The following is an 18,325-nucleotide window of genomic DNA, read 5'->3' as shown; positions in this document are numbered from 1 at the left end:
GAAAACTGATATTTGGCATTTAGGTTCCTTAAAAAGTGTAGGGAAACATTAAAAAAAAAAACTTGAAATTCTGACGGAACGGCAAAAAATGGGATTTTTTCGATTACTGGTCGTAGAAGACTGCAATTTGGCATGTATGTAGGTTGAGAGTGTAGAGGAGCGTTAAGAGAGGGCTTTTCAAAATTCCCCACGGGAACGGGAAAATACGGAATTTTTCCTTTTACTGGTTGTAGAAAACTCAAATTTTGGCATTTTAGGTTCCTTGAGGAGCGTAGGGGAGCACTACAAAAGGATTTCCCGAAATTCTGACAACAGGAAAAAACAGGATTTATCGTTATACTGGTCGTATAAAGCTGAAAATTGACATGTAGGTTGCTTCGGGAGTGTAGAAAAGCATTAAGAGATAATTTGCCGAATTTCTCACGGGAAAGGGAAAAAATGGGATTTTTCGTTTTTACTGGTAGAAAGCTGAAATTCGGCATGGTAGGTTGCTTGGGGAATGTAGAGGAGCATTGAGAGAGGACTTTCCAAAATTCATACGAGAAACGGGGGAAAAACGGGATTTTTCGTTTTACTGGTCGTAGAAAGCTGAAACCTGGCAAGGGGTTCCTTGGGGAGTGGAGGGGAACATAAATTGAGCATTTTCTGAAATTCTATATGGAAACGGGAAAAAAAACAGGATTTTGCGCGTTTTACTGGTTGTGGAAAGCTTAAATTTTCAAAATTAAAAAGTTTATTACTGCACGTGCTACAAAAAGCTGTTTAACCGACTTCAAAAAAAGAAGGAGGTTTATGCATTCCGCTATACTTACATATTTATTTATGTATGTTCACCGATTTTTTCGCTCAATTTTTATTTTTATTTTTAGAATATCTTCTCCCGAGGTAGCCCCATGGTCACTAAATCAGAATCTGATGACGGGATCTCGAGGAAATCGAGGGCCCACCTCAAATTTTGTAGGCACGCATAACGTTTTTCATATATTTTCTCAAGCTATTTAAATATTTGCGTCTGATAGACATCATCTTCATGTTGATGAGCTGATGATGGAAGGTTAAACTCCTTAACGTTAGGAGTTAGAGGAAGTTTCTTTTAAATATAATATACACGTATAGGTAGACCTTTAGTTGTATTTTTTCTGGTTATTCAGGTGAGCTGATGGATGGAAGGTATAACTCCTTAACGGTAGGAGGACACATTAAGTACCTACGCCAACCAATCAAACTCATTCGTAACAAAATTTTATCCATACCTGTAAAACAGTTTACTGTGACAGGCCGACTGACTGACAGACGACGCGTAGTTTAAACTACAGATTTTACAGACCTGAATTTGGCACACGTGGTAGATCATATCATAGAACACTAAGTATGGATTTTTCGAAACTCCCATGGGAAAAGGAAATCTCTGGAAAAACAGAGATGATTTTAAAAAAATCTTTTCTTGAAATCTTTTTAAAAATCGATACCCGAAAAATAGAAGCCTGTTTCAATCGAATCGCGAACAGTGAGTTTTCTATTGAATTCACTTATTCCTATCCGCGGGAATAATCCTATGCGCGTAGGTACGAAGTCGCGGGCAAAAGAAACACGTGGGTTTTCTAAATTACACCCCTGACCTAAAGATGTGAAACAGGAGTTCAAAGTTTGTACAAATTATGATTATGTAGGTTGATTTTTAAATTCAAAATTTGTACATGTAATCCTCCGAAAAATTAATTAAAACATCAAAATAAGATCGTAGAAAGTAAATCTGTGTTACCCCAAATTTAACGCGAGCGAAGCCGCGGGCAAAAGCTAGTCCCTAATATTCTATTACATTTAAAGATTTCAAGAAGACGGTATGTAGGTGATGTCGGTGTTGGTAGATCGCACAGGGTTTCCATCAGTAAACAGTAGGTAGATCTCGGGTCTAATCAAGTTGGCCACCCCTAGACTAGGCCCTAATGGGCCAAATTCAAAATCAAATTTTATTGCATTTCACGTTGTAGGTGGATAGTTATTAAAAAATTAGATGAAATATTAAACTTTGAATAAAACTAAACTTTACCTTTTTTAATATCTTTTAAATTATTATTTTTTAGTCTGAGGTGTCGCCTCAGTGCAATATCTGAAAAAGGTCGAAAAATGAACTGCAAAGCTACTATGAAATTCGAAAATCGAAGTTCGTGTCGTCCCGTCCCTCTGACACTTATAATATTTAATACTAGAGTAAGAGGGACGGTACCTACAAACATTTTTGATTTTCGTATTTCGGAGTAGGCCCTCAGCTTAAAACGACAACTCACGAACAAATTTACTTATGTACATACTTGCAAACGATTGTAACAAGTTAAAAAAAAGCTTGTAAAAATTAGTCGTGCTAATAGGCTGCGTTTCCACCAGAGATGTGCGAATGCGTTGCGTGGAATGTGTTTATCATGTCATCAACTGTTTTCACTAGAGAGCTACGCTCATTGAGAATTGGGAGGGTGCGAAGTACTAGGTAATGAAATCTATCGCAGCGCTCATAGTGGCCAAAAGAAGAAATAACCTAGGCTCTGTCATCTGTCATACTCATTTGAATCTGTCATTAACAAAGCAATTTGCATAGACTTTAAGTAGCTAATTTTAGTAATAGATGTTTGTGTTAAGATGCGAGCTTGAATTATTGAACACTGTCCCTGTTTTGTTCTTAATTCCTCTACATCTCGGACACGTCCAGCAACAATTTTCCTTATGAAACGGTTTGTGGTTGAAATTTTATATTGAGTGATACTCACAAAACCGGTCTTCAAAATGATACTCATTTTGATCTGAAAACGATATTTAATTTATTACTAGCGATATAAGAACAATTATATAATTTTACTATTATTCAAAGAAACCAATAAGATAGCTTTATCTTTTCGTTTTACAGTAAAAGTACAAGTAAACATGAAGTAAACAAACCCTGACATAACGAAAATAAAACACACTTTTTCAATAAATTTTACTTACTTACCTCATTTAATTTTAATGACCAAAAATGAATTCACAACCTTTTGTCCACCCAAATCACGGTATCACAGTAATTTTGTATTATAAATTAATACGTCCTAGATTTTTGTCACAATGTCGCGATGAAATTTCAAAACGTCAGAACATCAGAGCCAAGTTGCGGACGCTAGGTGTCGCTGATGTCGTGCACAGAGCCAATAGGTAAATGAAGCGTTTCTACTGGTTCATGTCAAACATATTCCTCGAAACACATCCTCGTACATCTCTGGTGGAAACGCTGATTTACCGAGATTTTAAAAGTAAAAAGAGATTTCGCTTCTCACTATCAGAAGAACAAAAATGCACAGACGAATATAATATGTATATTTACAAGGTAAGAATATGCTACTCGTATCGTAGATAAGTAGAAGAAGATAATTAAAAGCTTGTGAAAAACGCTCTCAATGACTCCGCCCACTTTATGCTCCCATCTTATGGCCCCATGCTAACACTAGTGCTTTTGCACATTAGAAAGCGATTTACATACATGCACTCATACAATGCGAACTATATTCCTTGACACTCATGTTTTTTTAGGGTTCCGGAGCCAAAATGGCAAAAACGGAACCCTTATAGTTTCTTCAATAGTTTTTTAAATAACACTCATTAAATTTGTACAGCCAGTCTGATGGCATAATGTGGCGATCTTATGACTGTATAACTCTAAGACTTTGATTAAATAAATAAATAATAAATATCACGGGACAATTCACACCAATTGACCTAGTCCCAAAGTAAGCTTAGCAAAGCTTGTGTTATGGGTATGGGTACTAAGCAACGGATAAATATAATTATATAGATAGATACATACTTAAATACATATTAAACACCCAAGACCCGAGAACAAACATTCGTATTTTTCATACAAATATCTGCCCCGACACGGGAATCGAACCCGGGACCTCAAGCTTCGTAGTCAGGTTCTCTAACCACTAGGCCATCTGGTCGTCTGATTGAAACCAACTATTAACAAATAAAATATTTTTCATTTCATTTCAAGTCCGTCTGTCTGTCTGTCCGTCCGTCCGTATGTCACAGGCATTTTTACTCGAAATGAAAATAAAGTACAGATGTCTTGTCAAAGCCGCTATTTAGTTTTGTAGTAAAATTACAAAAATAAATATTTATAGGGGAGGCACTCCATAGGTACACGTAACAGAAACTGTTTTTTTTTTAACTCGCATCAACGTGTGGCACGTATAGTTCGACAGCTCTTTTGAAAAGATAGTAAGGTTTCTCAAAAACTTTTTTGATTAAGTGAAGATTTCCGGAAATAATCGCTCCCAAAGTAGCAAAAATTGTATCCCCCCCCCTCTATCTTGTAAACCGTTTGTCCAAAAAATATGGAAAAGTAACGCTTAATAAATACTTTCCACCAAAATTGGTTTCAACGTGATCGGATATACCGTTTTTGAGTTATTGCCGAAAAACTGCGCTTCTCAACAAAAGGACGTAAGTGCCGTGAAGATACGCTCTTTTTCTGGTAATAAATTTTAAGACTGTAGTAAGTGTTTTAATTGTGTTATAACGCACATAATATAACTTGTTTTTATTCGTAATGGCTATGGAACCCTATCTTGGGCGTGTCCGACACGCTCTTGGCCGGTTTTTTAATCTGGTGGTAAAATTCTTTATCTATATAAGTATGTTTATCCGTTGCCTAGGATCCATAGTACAAGCTTTGCTTAGTTTGGGACTAGGTCAATTGGTGTCAAGTGTCCCATGAAATTTATTTTATTTTAATTCTGGTGATCCAGTCAGGATCGTCTCCGCAGGACACAAGCCTACACAGTTTAATGGCATCGACTTGAAACTTGGTACGGTATGTAGTTTGGATGACAATGCAAGTTCAATTAATACAATTCCTTATTACGAAAATATGAATAAATTCTTTATATCATTCTTGGTTGGTTTGGTTTTGTTTAGATGAAACACAAACATACTTGACTAGTATGTCTATTAAAAAATAAACGTTTTTTAAGTACAACGGTTACTGTATTTAATGTGGTTAAGCAAGAATCGTCACGGCTAGTTAAGTGTTTGTTTTTAATAACTGCTACACACCATATTTGGTTCATCCGTTATTCCGCACTGTTTTATAGGTATTTATTAATTTAGGGCTCTGTCAGTACTTATCCCATCAAAAACATTACATGTAAAAAAAGTGTTTTGTTAAAAAAAAAACATTTTTTATGCAAGCTTTTTTTGCGGGTGTACTTTTAATATTAATTACAATAAATTCATTTACTTCGGGCAACTTGGCCCGTACATAAATATCTTACAGACTAACATACATATTTATAATACATATATATTTTTAACCAATAATTTTGGTTGATTGTACTTGCATTGCCATCCAAACTACATTTCTGTACCAAATTTCAAGTCGATGCCATTAACCGTCGAGGAGTTCCGTCCTGCAGTGGCGATCCTGGCCAGAACACCAGGATGTCACTACCAGATTAATGTATTGTCACCAGATTTACATAAGTATGCCAAATTTCAAGTTAATCCGACTTCCGGTCAAATTCAACTTGCAAGATTTGACCCGCAAATACGGTGACCTGTCGTTTCGCCGAGTTTAATTACGCATATTTTCGTTTCGCAGACAACTATTGACAGATCTTTCTTTTGGCCGAGCAACGTTTGGTATAATTTCGTTACGCCTATTATTCGTTTCGCCGAGTAGTCGGTAGGAAGAATAGCGATATGCAGATTTACTTTTACTCGATTGTTTGTTTCGTAATCGTTTCAGTTGATCGAACAACTGTTCGCCGAAACACGATAAGCAGAGTTATCGCATGACATCAAAATGTGTGGTTAGGTGCGACGACGAGCGCTAGCGAGGAGGAGTGTTAGGTAGAATTGTGACCAACAACGCCAGAACCAAACTGCTGACATCGCGACTTAGTTTTTTTGACTTCAGTATAAAATAAACACAAATTCGATAGCGAAAAGTTGTTCGAGCAAACATTGAATATGCGTGTAGTGGTTTAAACCCTTTAACTAAACGAATTTCTGTTAATAGTTGTTCGGCTTACTGACTCACAAGCCAACTGATTTGCGTACAAATTCATCGGCGTACCGTTACTCGGCGAAACGTGGTCTGCCAATAAATAATCTGCGTAAAAATTGTCGGCGAATCATTAGGTAACCCGCACATACATATGTTGCAAGTTAAATAAAAGCTTGTAAAAATTAAACTAACTACAAAAAACTGAAAATATTAATAAGCAAATCCAAAGTATACGGTAATCCAGCACTCGGAAGAATCGGTGCTTCAGCACAGCCAGCAGGAGTGGAGTGGAGCTATAGTCGTCTACCTCCCCAACATACTATATTATTGGGCTTCTATCACTCCTGCTGGCTCGTGCTTAGGCACCGACTTCAAACTATTAATAAGAAAGGGGGGTTTCGATTTTAGAGGGGGGGGGACGCTCGATTTTAATGAAAATTGGCACTTTAAAGTTGACTATTTCGCAAACAAATCACTGAATCGAAAAATCGTCTTAGCAACTCCGTAATGGTTTAAAAGACCTATCCAACTATACCCCACACTATAGATTTGGATGAGAAAAAAAACCCCCCCAAAATTTTTTTGGACTATTTTGTCGGCATAGTTGCTACATATACTGTGCAAAATTAGAGCTTTCTAGTACTGATAGTCTCTGAGCAAAGCCGCGGACGGACAGACAGACCGACAGACATGGCGAAACTATAAGGGTTCCGTAGCCATGGCAAAAATGGTAAAAAGACGACCGAATCGATAACCTCCTCCTTCTTTTCGAAGTCTGTTATAAAGGAGCAAGTCTCGCCTTGCCGCATATGCCTTAAATATTAACGATACGGTATCAATTAGCGATAATAATTAACACTTCGATTCCTTTTTTACCAATCGAACATAAATTGCTACAATTAGTGATTTAATGTACCCCTTAAAAGGCGATGTTACATTAATTAAACACATTTAGGTGTTTAATGCTAGTGTTAATTTTTTTGTTCGTATATGCGGATGTATGGACGTATGTATGTTGCAGTAACAAACGTACCATTTGTGTGAGAGTATAAGTTAAGATTGGTTTTTTGGAATCTTTTTGTATTTATTATTTCAATTCCAAATTTTTACTTTTACGGTCATCCCGTAAAACCGAAATTGAAAATACAAACTGAAATATAGATGCACAGAAAAAACAGAAAAATAAGACCATCACTGGGAATCGAACCCAGGTCCTCGGTAATCCGTACCGCGTGCTATACCGCTACACCACTGATGGTCAACGGTACCGACACGAATTTCCCTATGCACCTCATATCTCAGCTTGTGTTTCTTACTTAGTCACTTAAGCAGCGACGCTAGCGACATCTATGCCGTAGCCCTCATCGAGAAACTTTTTCGGCATTCCATTGGAACTAACCGCTGTATTTTCAGTTTATAAGTTTCTGTTTATAAATTAGTTTTTAATGAGAGCTTTTTTGCTGACGGCAATAATAAACTTACAAGATTTCACCCCTAAAACAACAACAAAACCAGGAGAAGTTAAGTAAAAGCATGTGATATTAAAATATCACAAAAAATACAAGCTTTTTTGCTGACTGTACTTTTAGTTGGCTGTACTTGCATTGTTAACCAACTTACATATGTACTCGTAATACCAAATTTCAAATCAGTCCGACCACTGGAAGTGGGTCAAAACGAACTTGCAAGATTTGACCCAAAAACAACAACAATAAGTAGGTATAAGTGAAATAAAAGTGTAGTAAGTTTCTCTTAGAAAATTATATTTTTAATACAAGCTTTATTTGCTGACTGTACTCTTTGACATCTAAACTACATTTGCGTACCAAGTTTCAAGTCGATGCCATTAACCGTTGAGGAGTTTCGTTCCGTCCTGCGGAGGCGATCCTGGCCGGACCTCCACAATTTCACTTCCAGATTCATATAATATTTAACAGTCAGAGATGTGCGTGGATGTGTTGAGAGACTTGCGAGGAATGTGTTCCATGAACCAATAAAAACGCTTAATTTACCTCTCCTCGCTCCGCTCAGCTGTTTCCACTAGAGATGCTGTGCGGGATAGGTAAATGAAGCATTTCTATTGGTTCATGAAAAACACATCTTCGCTCATCTCTGGTGGAATAAAACGCAGCCTTAATGTTATGTTGTTCAACTTTTTAAGTTTGTTATGTTAGATTAAGCTATGATCAAAGGTTTCTTTGGTCTGATGATGCAGCCGAGGGCCACTATTAAAGCGTGTTTTTTTTTCTAGGCTTGTGGGCCCCCCGTCCAGATGGAGCCGGTGGATCTGAGTCTGAAGCGGCCGCCAACGCCGCGGCGACGCAGGCCTCTCGGTGAGTCAAAAACAAAACAAGTCCTATCAAAAGTGCCAACTGCCAAGACCACAGGTCGGCAAACTTTTTCGATAGGGGGCCAAAAAGTGACAAATATCTTAGAGGAGGGCCAGAATTAAACTAACAATTATTTTGTTTTCAATTTTTTTATCGCCTCGCTACTCTCTACTACACGGCTAGTATAGCCTACTCGTTTACCCATGCATCTTTTACTTATTCTATTTTATATTAAGTATAGGGCGATCAAAATAATATTATTTATCGCGGGCCATATGAGTAATTAATTTCGAAGGTACGTCGGCGGGGGGGGGGGGTCGGTGTTCAGGTGTTTTCAGGTGTGTGACACAGGAACTAAATTTGCACACCAACCTTAATCTTTGAGTCTTTGAGTACGTACAATGTAGTTTGTGTGTCTTTAACAAGGATATCTAAATTTTGTGCCGCTGAGTAGATATTTACCTCGACGTTTCGACCACATTACAGTGGCCGTGGTCACGAGTAAACTCACTCACACTGTGATGTGGTTGAAACGTCGAGGTAATGCTATGAATAGAATAATCTGTCAATGGCATCCTGGTGGTCTAGCCAGGATCGTCTCCGCAGGTCTAAAAGTTTAGATGACAATGCAAGTACAGTCAGCATAATGCTCGATTTGAAAGTTTTTTTTTTTTAACAAAAACTTGTTTATTTTCAATTCATGTTGTTGATGGCTTCTACGAGTATATGTGTACTATAGTACTTTTCGGATAGGATGGGTACGGTGACACATGTCATTAAGTAATTAAAGGGTTGTGACAATGTATATTCGAATCGTTTTATTGCGATTCTCGATTAAATATGCTAAGGGTGTGTAATCGATTTGATTAGTGATAGTTTATAGGTAGAGTCATTCACGATTACGCGTGCCGTGGTTCTTATTACAATGTCATTGATTGCTAATTTTGACAAAATCACGCGTCTTCGTGGATGGCACTAGGTATATATTTTTAAATAGTTTTTGCCTGCGGCTTCGCCCGCGTAGCAAGTGTTTTTGCTTGTCTATCGGGATCTCACAAACCATGCGGTCTTCTTTGGCACTTTGTCATAACTAATAACGGTAAAAAAATTGACAAAAACCGTAATAACAAAATTGAATAACAAAGTAACAGTTCAAATCATCAAACAATACGAAACACTCGATACAAAGACGCATTTAAGGACCTCCGCTCTCGTACTAATTGACAGATGATGCGAGTCAAACGATTTGACAAGATTGTGGAATCGATTCGGTCGATAAGCAAAGTCAAGCTCTATTGAAATAGAGTTCCGTTTTACGCGATGCAAGTTGACGAGATTAAAATTTATCTTATTAGTTTTATAACAAAATATTATATTTTTAATTGATTTGTGTTTATTATTACGAAATGTTTTAGCTACTTTAAGCTACATGAAGATATATATTTTTTTGTTCTTTCAAGATTCAAGTATATTTTTTATAAAATATTGGCCTGAAACATTCATGGTGTGGAATAGAAAAAAAGCAAATGTCACCGTAACCAAGCTAACCGAAAAGTATTATAACGTGACTGAGAACTAATAGCTGCCAGACTTCCGCCATGTTTTTTTTTTAAATTAAAAGCAAGCATCTCAGGTCCGGCTACAGCATCCGCGACGGACGACCTCGCCTTCTCTCGTACTAGTATCGCCTAATAACAGAAACAGTGTAAAAACAGTAAGCAATCTACCGTAGGTATACATTTTCTCAATATACCCGCCCCCTTTGACATTTTTTTAAGGTTCCGCACCTCAAAGGAATAAGTTTATGTTAGAAATTACTTTTTAGGGTTCCGGAGCCAAAATGGCAAAAACGGAACCCTTATAGCTTCGCCATGTCTGTCTGTCTGTCTGTCCGTCCGTCCGTCCGCGGCTTTGCTCAGGGACTATCAATGCTAGAAAGCTGTAATTTTGCACGAATATATATGTAAACTATGCCGACAAAATGGTACAATAAAAAAATCTAAAAATTTTTTTTAGGGTACCTCCCATTGACTTAAAGTGGGGGTGATTTTTTTTTCTCATCCAACCCTATAGTGTGGGGTATCGTTGGATAGGTATTTTAAAACCTTTAGGGGTTTATTCAGATGATTTTTCGATTCAGTGATTTGTTTGCGAAATATTCAACTTTAAAGTGCAAAATTTCATTAAAATCGAGCGCTTCAGCCCCCTCCCCCCTCTAAAATCTAAACCGGTGGGTGGAAAAATGAGAAAAAATCCAGGATGGTAGTAAGTATACATATCAAACTTACAAGGAAAACTATAACGGATAAGTTTACTTGAGAATTATTAGTAGTTTAAGAGTAAATAACAGCCTAAGATATAAAATATACCTAAACTTGGAAGATTCCGTATAAAATACGAAATACTTCTAAAAAAAATTATTTTTTTTCGTAATGGCTACTGAACCCTATTTTGGGCGTGTCCGACACGCTCTTGGCCGGTTTTTTAATAGAAGATTCTTGTGCTAAATACACTTTTTGTTGACTGCACTTGTATTGTCATCCAATTTATCTACATACAAAATCTCAAGTCAATCCGACCACTGGAAGTGGTTCAACATGGGCTTGCAAGATTTGACCAAAAACAACTACAAACCAGGGCAAGTTTAAAATTATCATTTTTAAAATACAAGCTATTTTGCTGACTACTTGTTGTTGACTCCATTTGCACTGTCACCTAAACTATATTTCCATACCAAATTTCAAGTCGACCGACGCTATCAGCGTTTTCTCTTGTAAAGACAATCCTGGCCGGACTACCAGGTTGTCACTGCTAGATTATTGTCACCAGATTTACATAAGCATGCCAAATTTTAAGTCAATCCGTCCACTGGAACTGGGTCAAATTTTGTTTGTCTTGTCCTTCGTCGTCGTCCATCACTCCATCAGTTGGCTTATAGCGGGTTGTTTCAGTGGTGAAGGAGTCAAAAGTGGCTTGAAATGGTTCATTAAAAACAATCGTATACTCGAGTCAAAATCAGGCGAACTAGATTGACAACTGAAATGTTGGTAACACCATAGCAAAAAATAATAGGCATAGGAATATGTCAATACAATTTGTCGATATAACCTTGTGTAGACGTGAAATGAAAATGTTTGTATGTATGTATGTAAATACTTTATTGTACATAAAACACAAAAATAATACAAAAAGAAAACAACAAAACAAAAGAGTACAAAGGCGAACTTATCCCTAAAGGGATCTTTTCAAGCTAATAGGAAAACTTAAAGATAGGCGAACAGTAATTTGCACAGTGAGAAGAAAGGAAGGAAGGTTTGTCATTTGTGGACTTTATTTTCATAGCTTTAAGGGGGATAACAACAAATAATAACGTAACGAAAATTTCCCAATAACGTAAATAGTTCCAAGCAAGCCAATGGCAGTTAAGTCGAATGACATAGGTATATGAAATGTCAATAAAACTAAATGGCGGATGGCGTCCTGACCGTTGTTCAACATTTTTTCGAAATCTTTCAAATTACAGATTTCTTTTATTATTATTTCGTATTGAATTTTTTCTAACATCGATATTAAGTTATTTTTTTATCGATATTACAGCACTGGTGGAACTGTGGCAACATTTGAGTGTAATGAACTGTCAAGTTGGTTCGCCTAATTCTGGACTCGAGTATAGTTCCGTTTTGTGTATGTGCTCAAATATTTATACGCGTTGTAAAGTCCAACGAGGCATATTATAAACAAGTGCGTCCTAAATTTGTCTTGAACAAGCTAATGGGCAACCCGTCCACTAAATCTGGCGTGTACGCTGTCCTGAAAGTTGTGAGCTAGCTTTACATCCGATGGGCAGATAGCTTGGTCCCTTTCACTGGTAGTTATATGTTTAATTAGTTTTCGCTAAGGGTCTGGCGAGAGCTATACTTGGTTTTGATAGGTATTTAAGTAAATGTAAACAAACTTCAGCCGCCAGATTTGGTACATTCAAGGATTTTAAACATTTTACTTATTATCATTGTAATACAAACTAGACTTGTGTATTTCAATACAGAAATGTAAATGTTTAGATAGTTTAATGGAGGAATTTCAATATTTAAGACACCAATTGACGTTGTTTTGTTTACATTTAGTTAAAAATACCTATGCAAACCAAGTATAGAGAGATGTCGTAATATTCTAATCATCTTATAACTTGTAAAGTACAATTCAATAGAATTTGTCAATTTCTACATATTTAAGACACCTATCGTGGGCACACTTGATTATATATGTCCCTGTTGTTGCAATATGACCTAAAAGGAATCAAAAAGAATAATAGTCACATCACAAAGCCTTAGGCAGCCCGGTGTTTATATTAGTAGGCTGGAAGTGTCTACAGGGTTGTCAGATTCTATTGAATTGGAGTTTAGTCTTTATTATCTAATATTAATATCATAAAGTAATTATACTGTTCTCCATCGTATTTTAACGAAAAGAAAACATATTGTTATCATGCTCTCGATAGGTACATTTTTAATTTTGACACTAAATAATAATGAACTATTAGTTTGGTTTTATCGCGTATACTTAATTATCTTAATTCTTGATTATCTTGTTAACAGTAAGAGATAGACCACTAATGTCTTAATTTGACCTGTAGATATAGTTAATTTGTGTAAAATCGTGACAAGTTTCATGTCTCTTAAGATTCCATCCACACACACACATCGCGATAAGGCCTATAATTCGATTGCGATGTAAGTAATCGAATACTGTGGCACTTCACTGTAAGTAAACTCGAGCACATCAAAGCAGTTTATCGCTAGTGTGACCGACTCGCGCTTGACCGTTTTTGCAACTTTGCACTAATTTAACCAACTAATTAGCTTGCACGGTTAAATGTTCCAGTCACCTCGAAAGGTCGGCTTTTAACGGTTTTATGAAGTTTAACAACGCTGTAAATATGTGATTACATAGTTACTGCTGTACTGACCTCTTAACAGTGAACAGTTTTATAACAGTATGCTAAGATGTCCTTGATTTGTTCCGGGTGGAGGCTTTGCCTGGGGGGTTACTACAAAATTCGAAAATCGAAGTTCGTATCGTACCGTCCCTCTTACCAAAAACTATGAGATTTGACATTTCGGAGACCTCACGCTACACTAGCGCCTCTAGCGGCGAATTTATACGCGATAGCCCTCATTACAATGCAAGTACAATCGACAAAAAGTACAGACAGCAAAAAACTCGTGTTAATTTTATTTTTTAACATAAACTCACTTATTATCCGTTAAATACATGGGTGCAAAGTCTCTCCGGATCTTAGATTATTTACCCGACTCCCAATAGGAGTAGGGTTATTTGAATGTTACCATTCACAGTAGCTTGCGCATCTCTGACCTCGCTTCTTGGTCGTGACGCGGCTAGTGCGGACCAACCACTACCATGAGTTTACAGTGACCGTACTCGATAGCGACGGCGTAAATTATTTTTCATCACACTTGCTCGTAAACAGTGTCGTAACATGCAGGCTACCTTGGTTGCAACCCCCCAAATAAAACCCTCGACCTTAATGTGCTTGTCATGAAACCCGTGGTCGGTAAATGAGTCATTGCGCGTACACATTGTCTTGTCATGAAGCCAAGGTCGGTCAATGAGTCGGTCGGTGCCCGTACTGAGGGTGCTGCGCGCGCTGCTGCAGGACTACATGGACCACATGCACACGCACGTTGCGGCGCATGCCGAGGGAGGTTGAGGGCGACGCTGCCAAGAGCACAGCCTAAGGTATCGCCAATATTTGGAACAATTATATTTTTTCTTTTACAAATATTAAATTTTACTTGCAAATGTGATGAAAAACATTGTATGTCGCACGGGCGGTACTATAATTACGAACATCGACTCATTAAAGCCCTCAGTCTTCGACTTCGGGCTTCTAATAGACTCTCGTTCGTAATTCCTTATTTACCGCCCTTAAGACAAAATGGACTATGTATGGAGAATTGTACAGCGCCTCTACAAATAATTTACGCCGTGGCTACCGAGTACGGTAACTGTAAACTCATGGTAGTGGTACATCTGCCGCGCCCGTTTCCGCGCTATTGATGGGGCTGTTATCGATAAAAAAATCGAGGATTTTTATGCATAGGTAAATAAATTATTACATTGTGTTAAAATATCCTCTACTAGATATAATTAAGCCCTCCTTAAGGATATTCAGTAGAAAAGGTAGTACTAACTAATAAGATTCATGTCGAAAAATAAAATGTATAAGTAAAGTCTTCTTGTGACTCAACTTCCATACAACACTTTTTCTTGTAATGGGTACTTTTGCTCAATATTAATAATGGCAACAGGTAAACGCTTGAAATATTCACAGAATATTTAATTGTATAATCACTTTAAAAATAAATAATTAAATTGAAATAAAATAAATATTCAAGGGGGGCTCCCATACACCAAACTTGTTTTTGCCTTTTTTTGCTAATGTCTATTGTTGTATATATAATGGAACGGAACCCTTCGTGCGCGGGTCCGACTCGCATTTGGCTTGTTTTTTTTTTTAAGTAACTAGTGTCGATATTATGTACCGTGTACCGTATATTACACCAACAGTTTTCACGAATTTACTTATAAAAAAGAAAATGTTTAAAAATTATTTATTGCCACGACAGCAGTATTTGTATTATTATCTTTTACACTGAGCCACGTCACTTCTCCCTTTGTCTATGGTTTTAATTTTTTTTTTCTCCGTCTGACTGGGGCAAAGGAACTGGCTCATGCATACATGTTTATTTAACGTTTGGGCTCCACAGAAAACCAGCGTTACTGCACATAATGTGCGGCAACACATGCTGAGTGGAGACCCTTTTTGGTATCCTGCCGTGTCACCTAGTAACATAGTTCTAGAGCTAGTTCTAGTCTTAGTTTTAGGTGGTACTTTTTGGAGCCAAAATAAACTTTTCTTTCTTTCTTTCTTTCTTTCTTTCTAATGATAATTCATGTTGAAAACCGTCAGCCCTAGGCCAGAGAAGACCAAAGAACTACATACCTAAGCGCGGAAAACATAACCCTTCTTCGCGCAGTCGGTCAAAAATAAGTTAACACATCACTAGTATATCACGATAACCCTGATTCTTACGCTAACGTTAGCACGTAGCAACAAGATGGTTTAGCATCATATGGGCTGTTCATTTAGAGGGCACTCCGCTCAACTCATTACAAGTAACGTCTGTTAGCAGTTATCTTTAGGATTCCGTATCCAAAGGGTGCCAAAGGAACTCTATTACTGAGACTCAGCTGTCTGTCCGTCCGTCTGCACAGGGCTCTAGGGCACAAATTGTGTGTTACTGTGGCCGGTATAACAACAAATATATACTAAACATAAAATTAAGAATTAAAGGGGGGGTCGTCATACAAGAAACGTGTCTTTTCAGTGTTTTCATTGCTAGGCGTTGCTAGGCGTTGGTAGGCGTTGCTACGGCGGCCAAGGTGAAAGCCTTATGTTGCAGGTTGCAGGGGGCTAGTTGATTCGTCTTGACGAGTACTTTGGTAACCACGGGCAAAAAAGTAGAGTCAACAAAAAAGCTTGTATTATTAGAGTTCTAACAAAAACTTATTAATTACTGAACTGTTTTTAAAACATTGTACGGAGGTACGGAACTATTCATGTATGAGTTTGACTCGCACTTGACCGATTAATTATACTAAAGTTTTAGGGTCTCCGCTGTCCGTCCGTTTGTCACCAGGATGTATCTCATAAACCGTTAAAATTCTCACAGATTATGTATTTCTGTTGCCGCTATAACAACAAATACTATAACCTAACGAACAAAAAGTTGGAAAACCCCCGACTTTGTCACTTAAAAAGTTCAATATCTCAAAAACGGCAGAACCGATTTTGATTAAACATGTTAAGAACAACCGTTAGGAAACCTGCTTACAAATAAAAAAAAACCGCATTCAAATCGGTTCACCCGTTTAAGAGCTACGTTGCCACAGACACACAAACGTAATCAAGAACCTCAAAAATATGTCATCAACAAAAGGAAACAACTAACACAACAGTAACTATACACTTCTCCTTTGCTAACAAGAGAAAATACCAAGGCTACAAGCAAACACAAATATCCCGTTCCACTATATATTTCCATTATTGGCAACATTACGATCTGAACATATAATTAGCTTAAATCTGCTATTGTTCGGGCAACTTTGACTTAGGTTCGAACACGATACTAAATACTATTCCAAGAGCCGATACACATTTTAGTATAGGGGGCCTACCATGATCTTTTCATAAACGATCCAAACGCAGAGCAGTTCAATTTAGGCACCTAAACTGAATCGTCGAAATTGGTACCACGACGTTTATTTCTCAGAGCTGAGTCTCAATGGTTTACAAGTGAATGAAAGACCGATATTGTCTCTGGTCCGAAACTGAAACGCTAAGTCGCGAAAGGGATGCCGCTATATGCAAACCAAATATTGTATACTAAAACCTCTTTATTTTGGAAAACCATAACTCTATGTCATTCCGTGTTCTTAGCAACCGTTGTGTTGATTACAAATATCTTTTCTCACTGAAAAAAGTTTTATCAATGAGGAGTTAAGAAGCACAATGTCGTGCGTGAGTACCTATGAAAAGTTATAAAACTTGAATAAAAGATTAAAAGTTCTTGAAATTTTAAAATATCATAAGTAAAAACCTTAAAATTCCAAAATAATTGACAGAATGAGTAACTTATACTGAATCGCTAAATTTGACACTGAAGCGATTCAATTCCCACTCAAGTTAAGCGTCAAGGTACGAAAACAGCTTGAAGTGAGTGAATGAAAATGTCTGTATCGCTGTCGCTGAACCGTGCTTGAACTGAATCGCAAAAGTAACGTCGTGGTACGAAATAGCGATGCAGTTCAGTTTAGAGCCTAAACTGAATCGTATTAAGAGAGCGTGGTAGGCCCCCAGTATACTACGAAGTGCAAAATTCCAACTTCATATCTTGCTGTTCCGCGGACGCTAATGTTATTTAATACGAGAGCACAGAATAAGTACGGGAGTGAGAGGGACGGTACGATACGAACTTCGACATTTGAATTTTGTAATGCCCCCGACACGACTACTTCCGAATGATGCCGACGTGTCTGCGAGTGACAGGTTTGTATTGAATAACCTAACCAACAAAAAGTTGAAATACCCCCCGACTTTGTCACTTCAAAGTTCAATATCTCAAAAACGGCTGAACCGATTTTGATGAAACATATCTAAGAACCATCGCTAGAAAACCTGCTTTCAAATAAAAAAACCCGAATTCAAATCGGTTTACCCGTTGAAGAGCTATGGTGCCACAGACAGACACACGTAGCGGTCAAACTTATAACCCCTCTTTTTGCGTCGGGGGTTAAAAATAGGATACTTTATTTATATTAGTGCGAAACTATAAGGGTTCCGTTTTTGCCATTTTGGCTACGGAACCCTAAAAAGATTCAGTATAGCTAGCTACACTACAGAAGCACAGAGACATACTCTTTGTCTATACCACGCGCCATATAAATCTGCCTAAAAGTTCATTACTTAATACTCAGTTTTGACGCATTTTTGAGATACATTTTTTATGCGACGTCTTACGTTACTTCCTGGCATTGTGTTCGAATCGCTTAAGGTAATAGTGCCCATCAATTATTGGAATTATACCTTTATAGTTTTTGTGGTACTAGTCGTGGCAATGAACTTTTAGGCAAAGTTAGGCGGCGGAAGCTATGTGCATGTCTATGAATTCAGCTTTATAATATAGCGCCACCGTATAATTTAAACGCAGGAGCCGCTAGATGGCACTGACTAGATAGTGCTGAGCGATAAACTAGAATAACATCTGTGATCGCTATCTTAGTTGCTTTCGACATAGCGTTTCCAGACTATGGCTGCGGCTACACTGAATCGGAGACGAGCGGAGCGAAGAGGAGACGTGTAAGGATCGACCAATCATAT

The 18,325-nt window shown here is 37.5% G+C and overlaps 1 protein-coding gene across 1 annotated transcript in view; it reads left to right on the top strand.

Annotated features, from left to right (window-relative positions):
- The window catches only part of LOC141443676 (uncharacterized), a gene marked incomplete in the record, with an annotated part of 139,862 nt that overhangs the window by 40,729 nt on the left and 80,808 nt on the right, over positions 1-18,325 (top strand). Inside the window, 1 exon segment of the mRNA XM_074109022.1 lies at positions 8,286-8,367. Within this exon segment, the coding sequence (XP_073965123.1) occupies positions 8,286-8,367 (82 nt within the window).

The sequence above is a fragment of the Choristoneura fumiferana genome, chromosome 28 (assembly GCF_025370935.1).
Source record: "Choristoneura fumiferana chromosome 28, NRCan_CFum_1, whole genome shotgun sequence".
NCBI lineage: Eukaryota > Metazoa > Arthropoda > Insecta > Lepidoptera > Tortricidae > Choristoneura > Choristoneura fumiferana.
The sequence above is the reverse complement of the archived record's forward strand: the minus strand, read 5'-3'. Positions and strand labels throughout refer to the sequence as shown.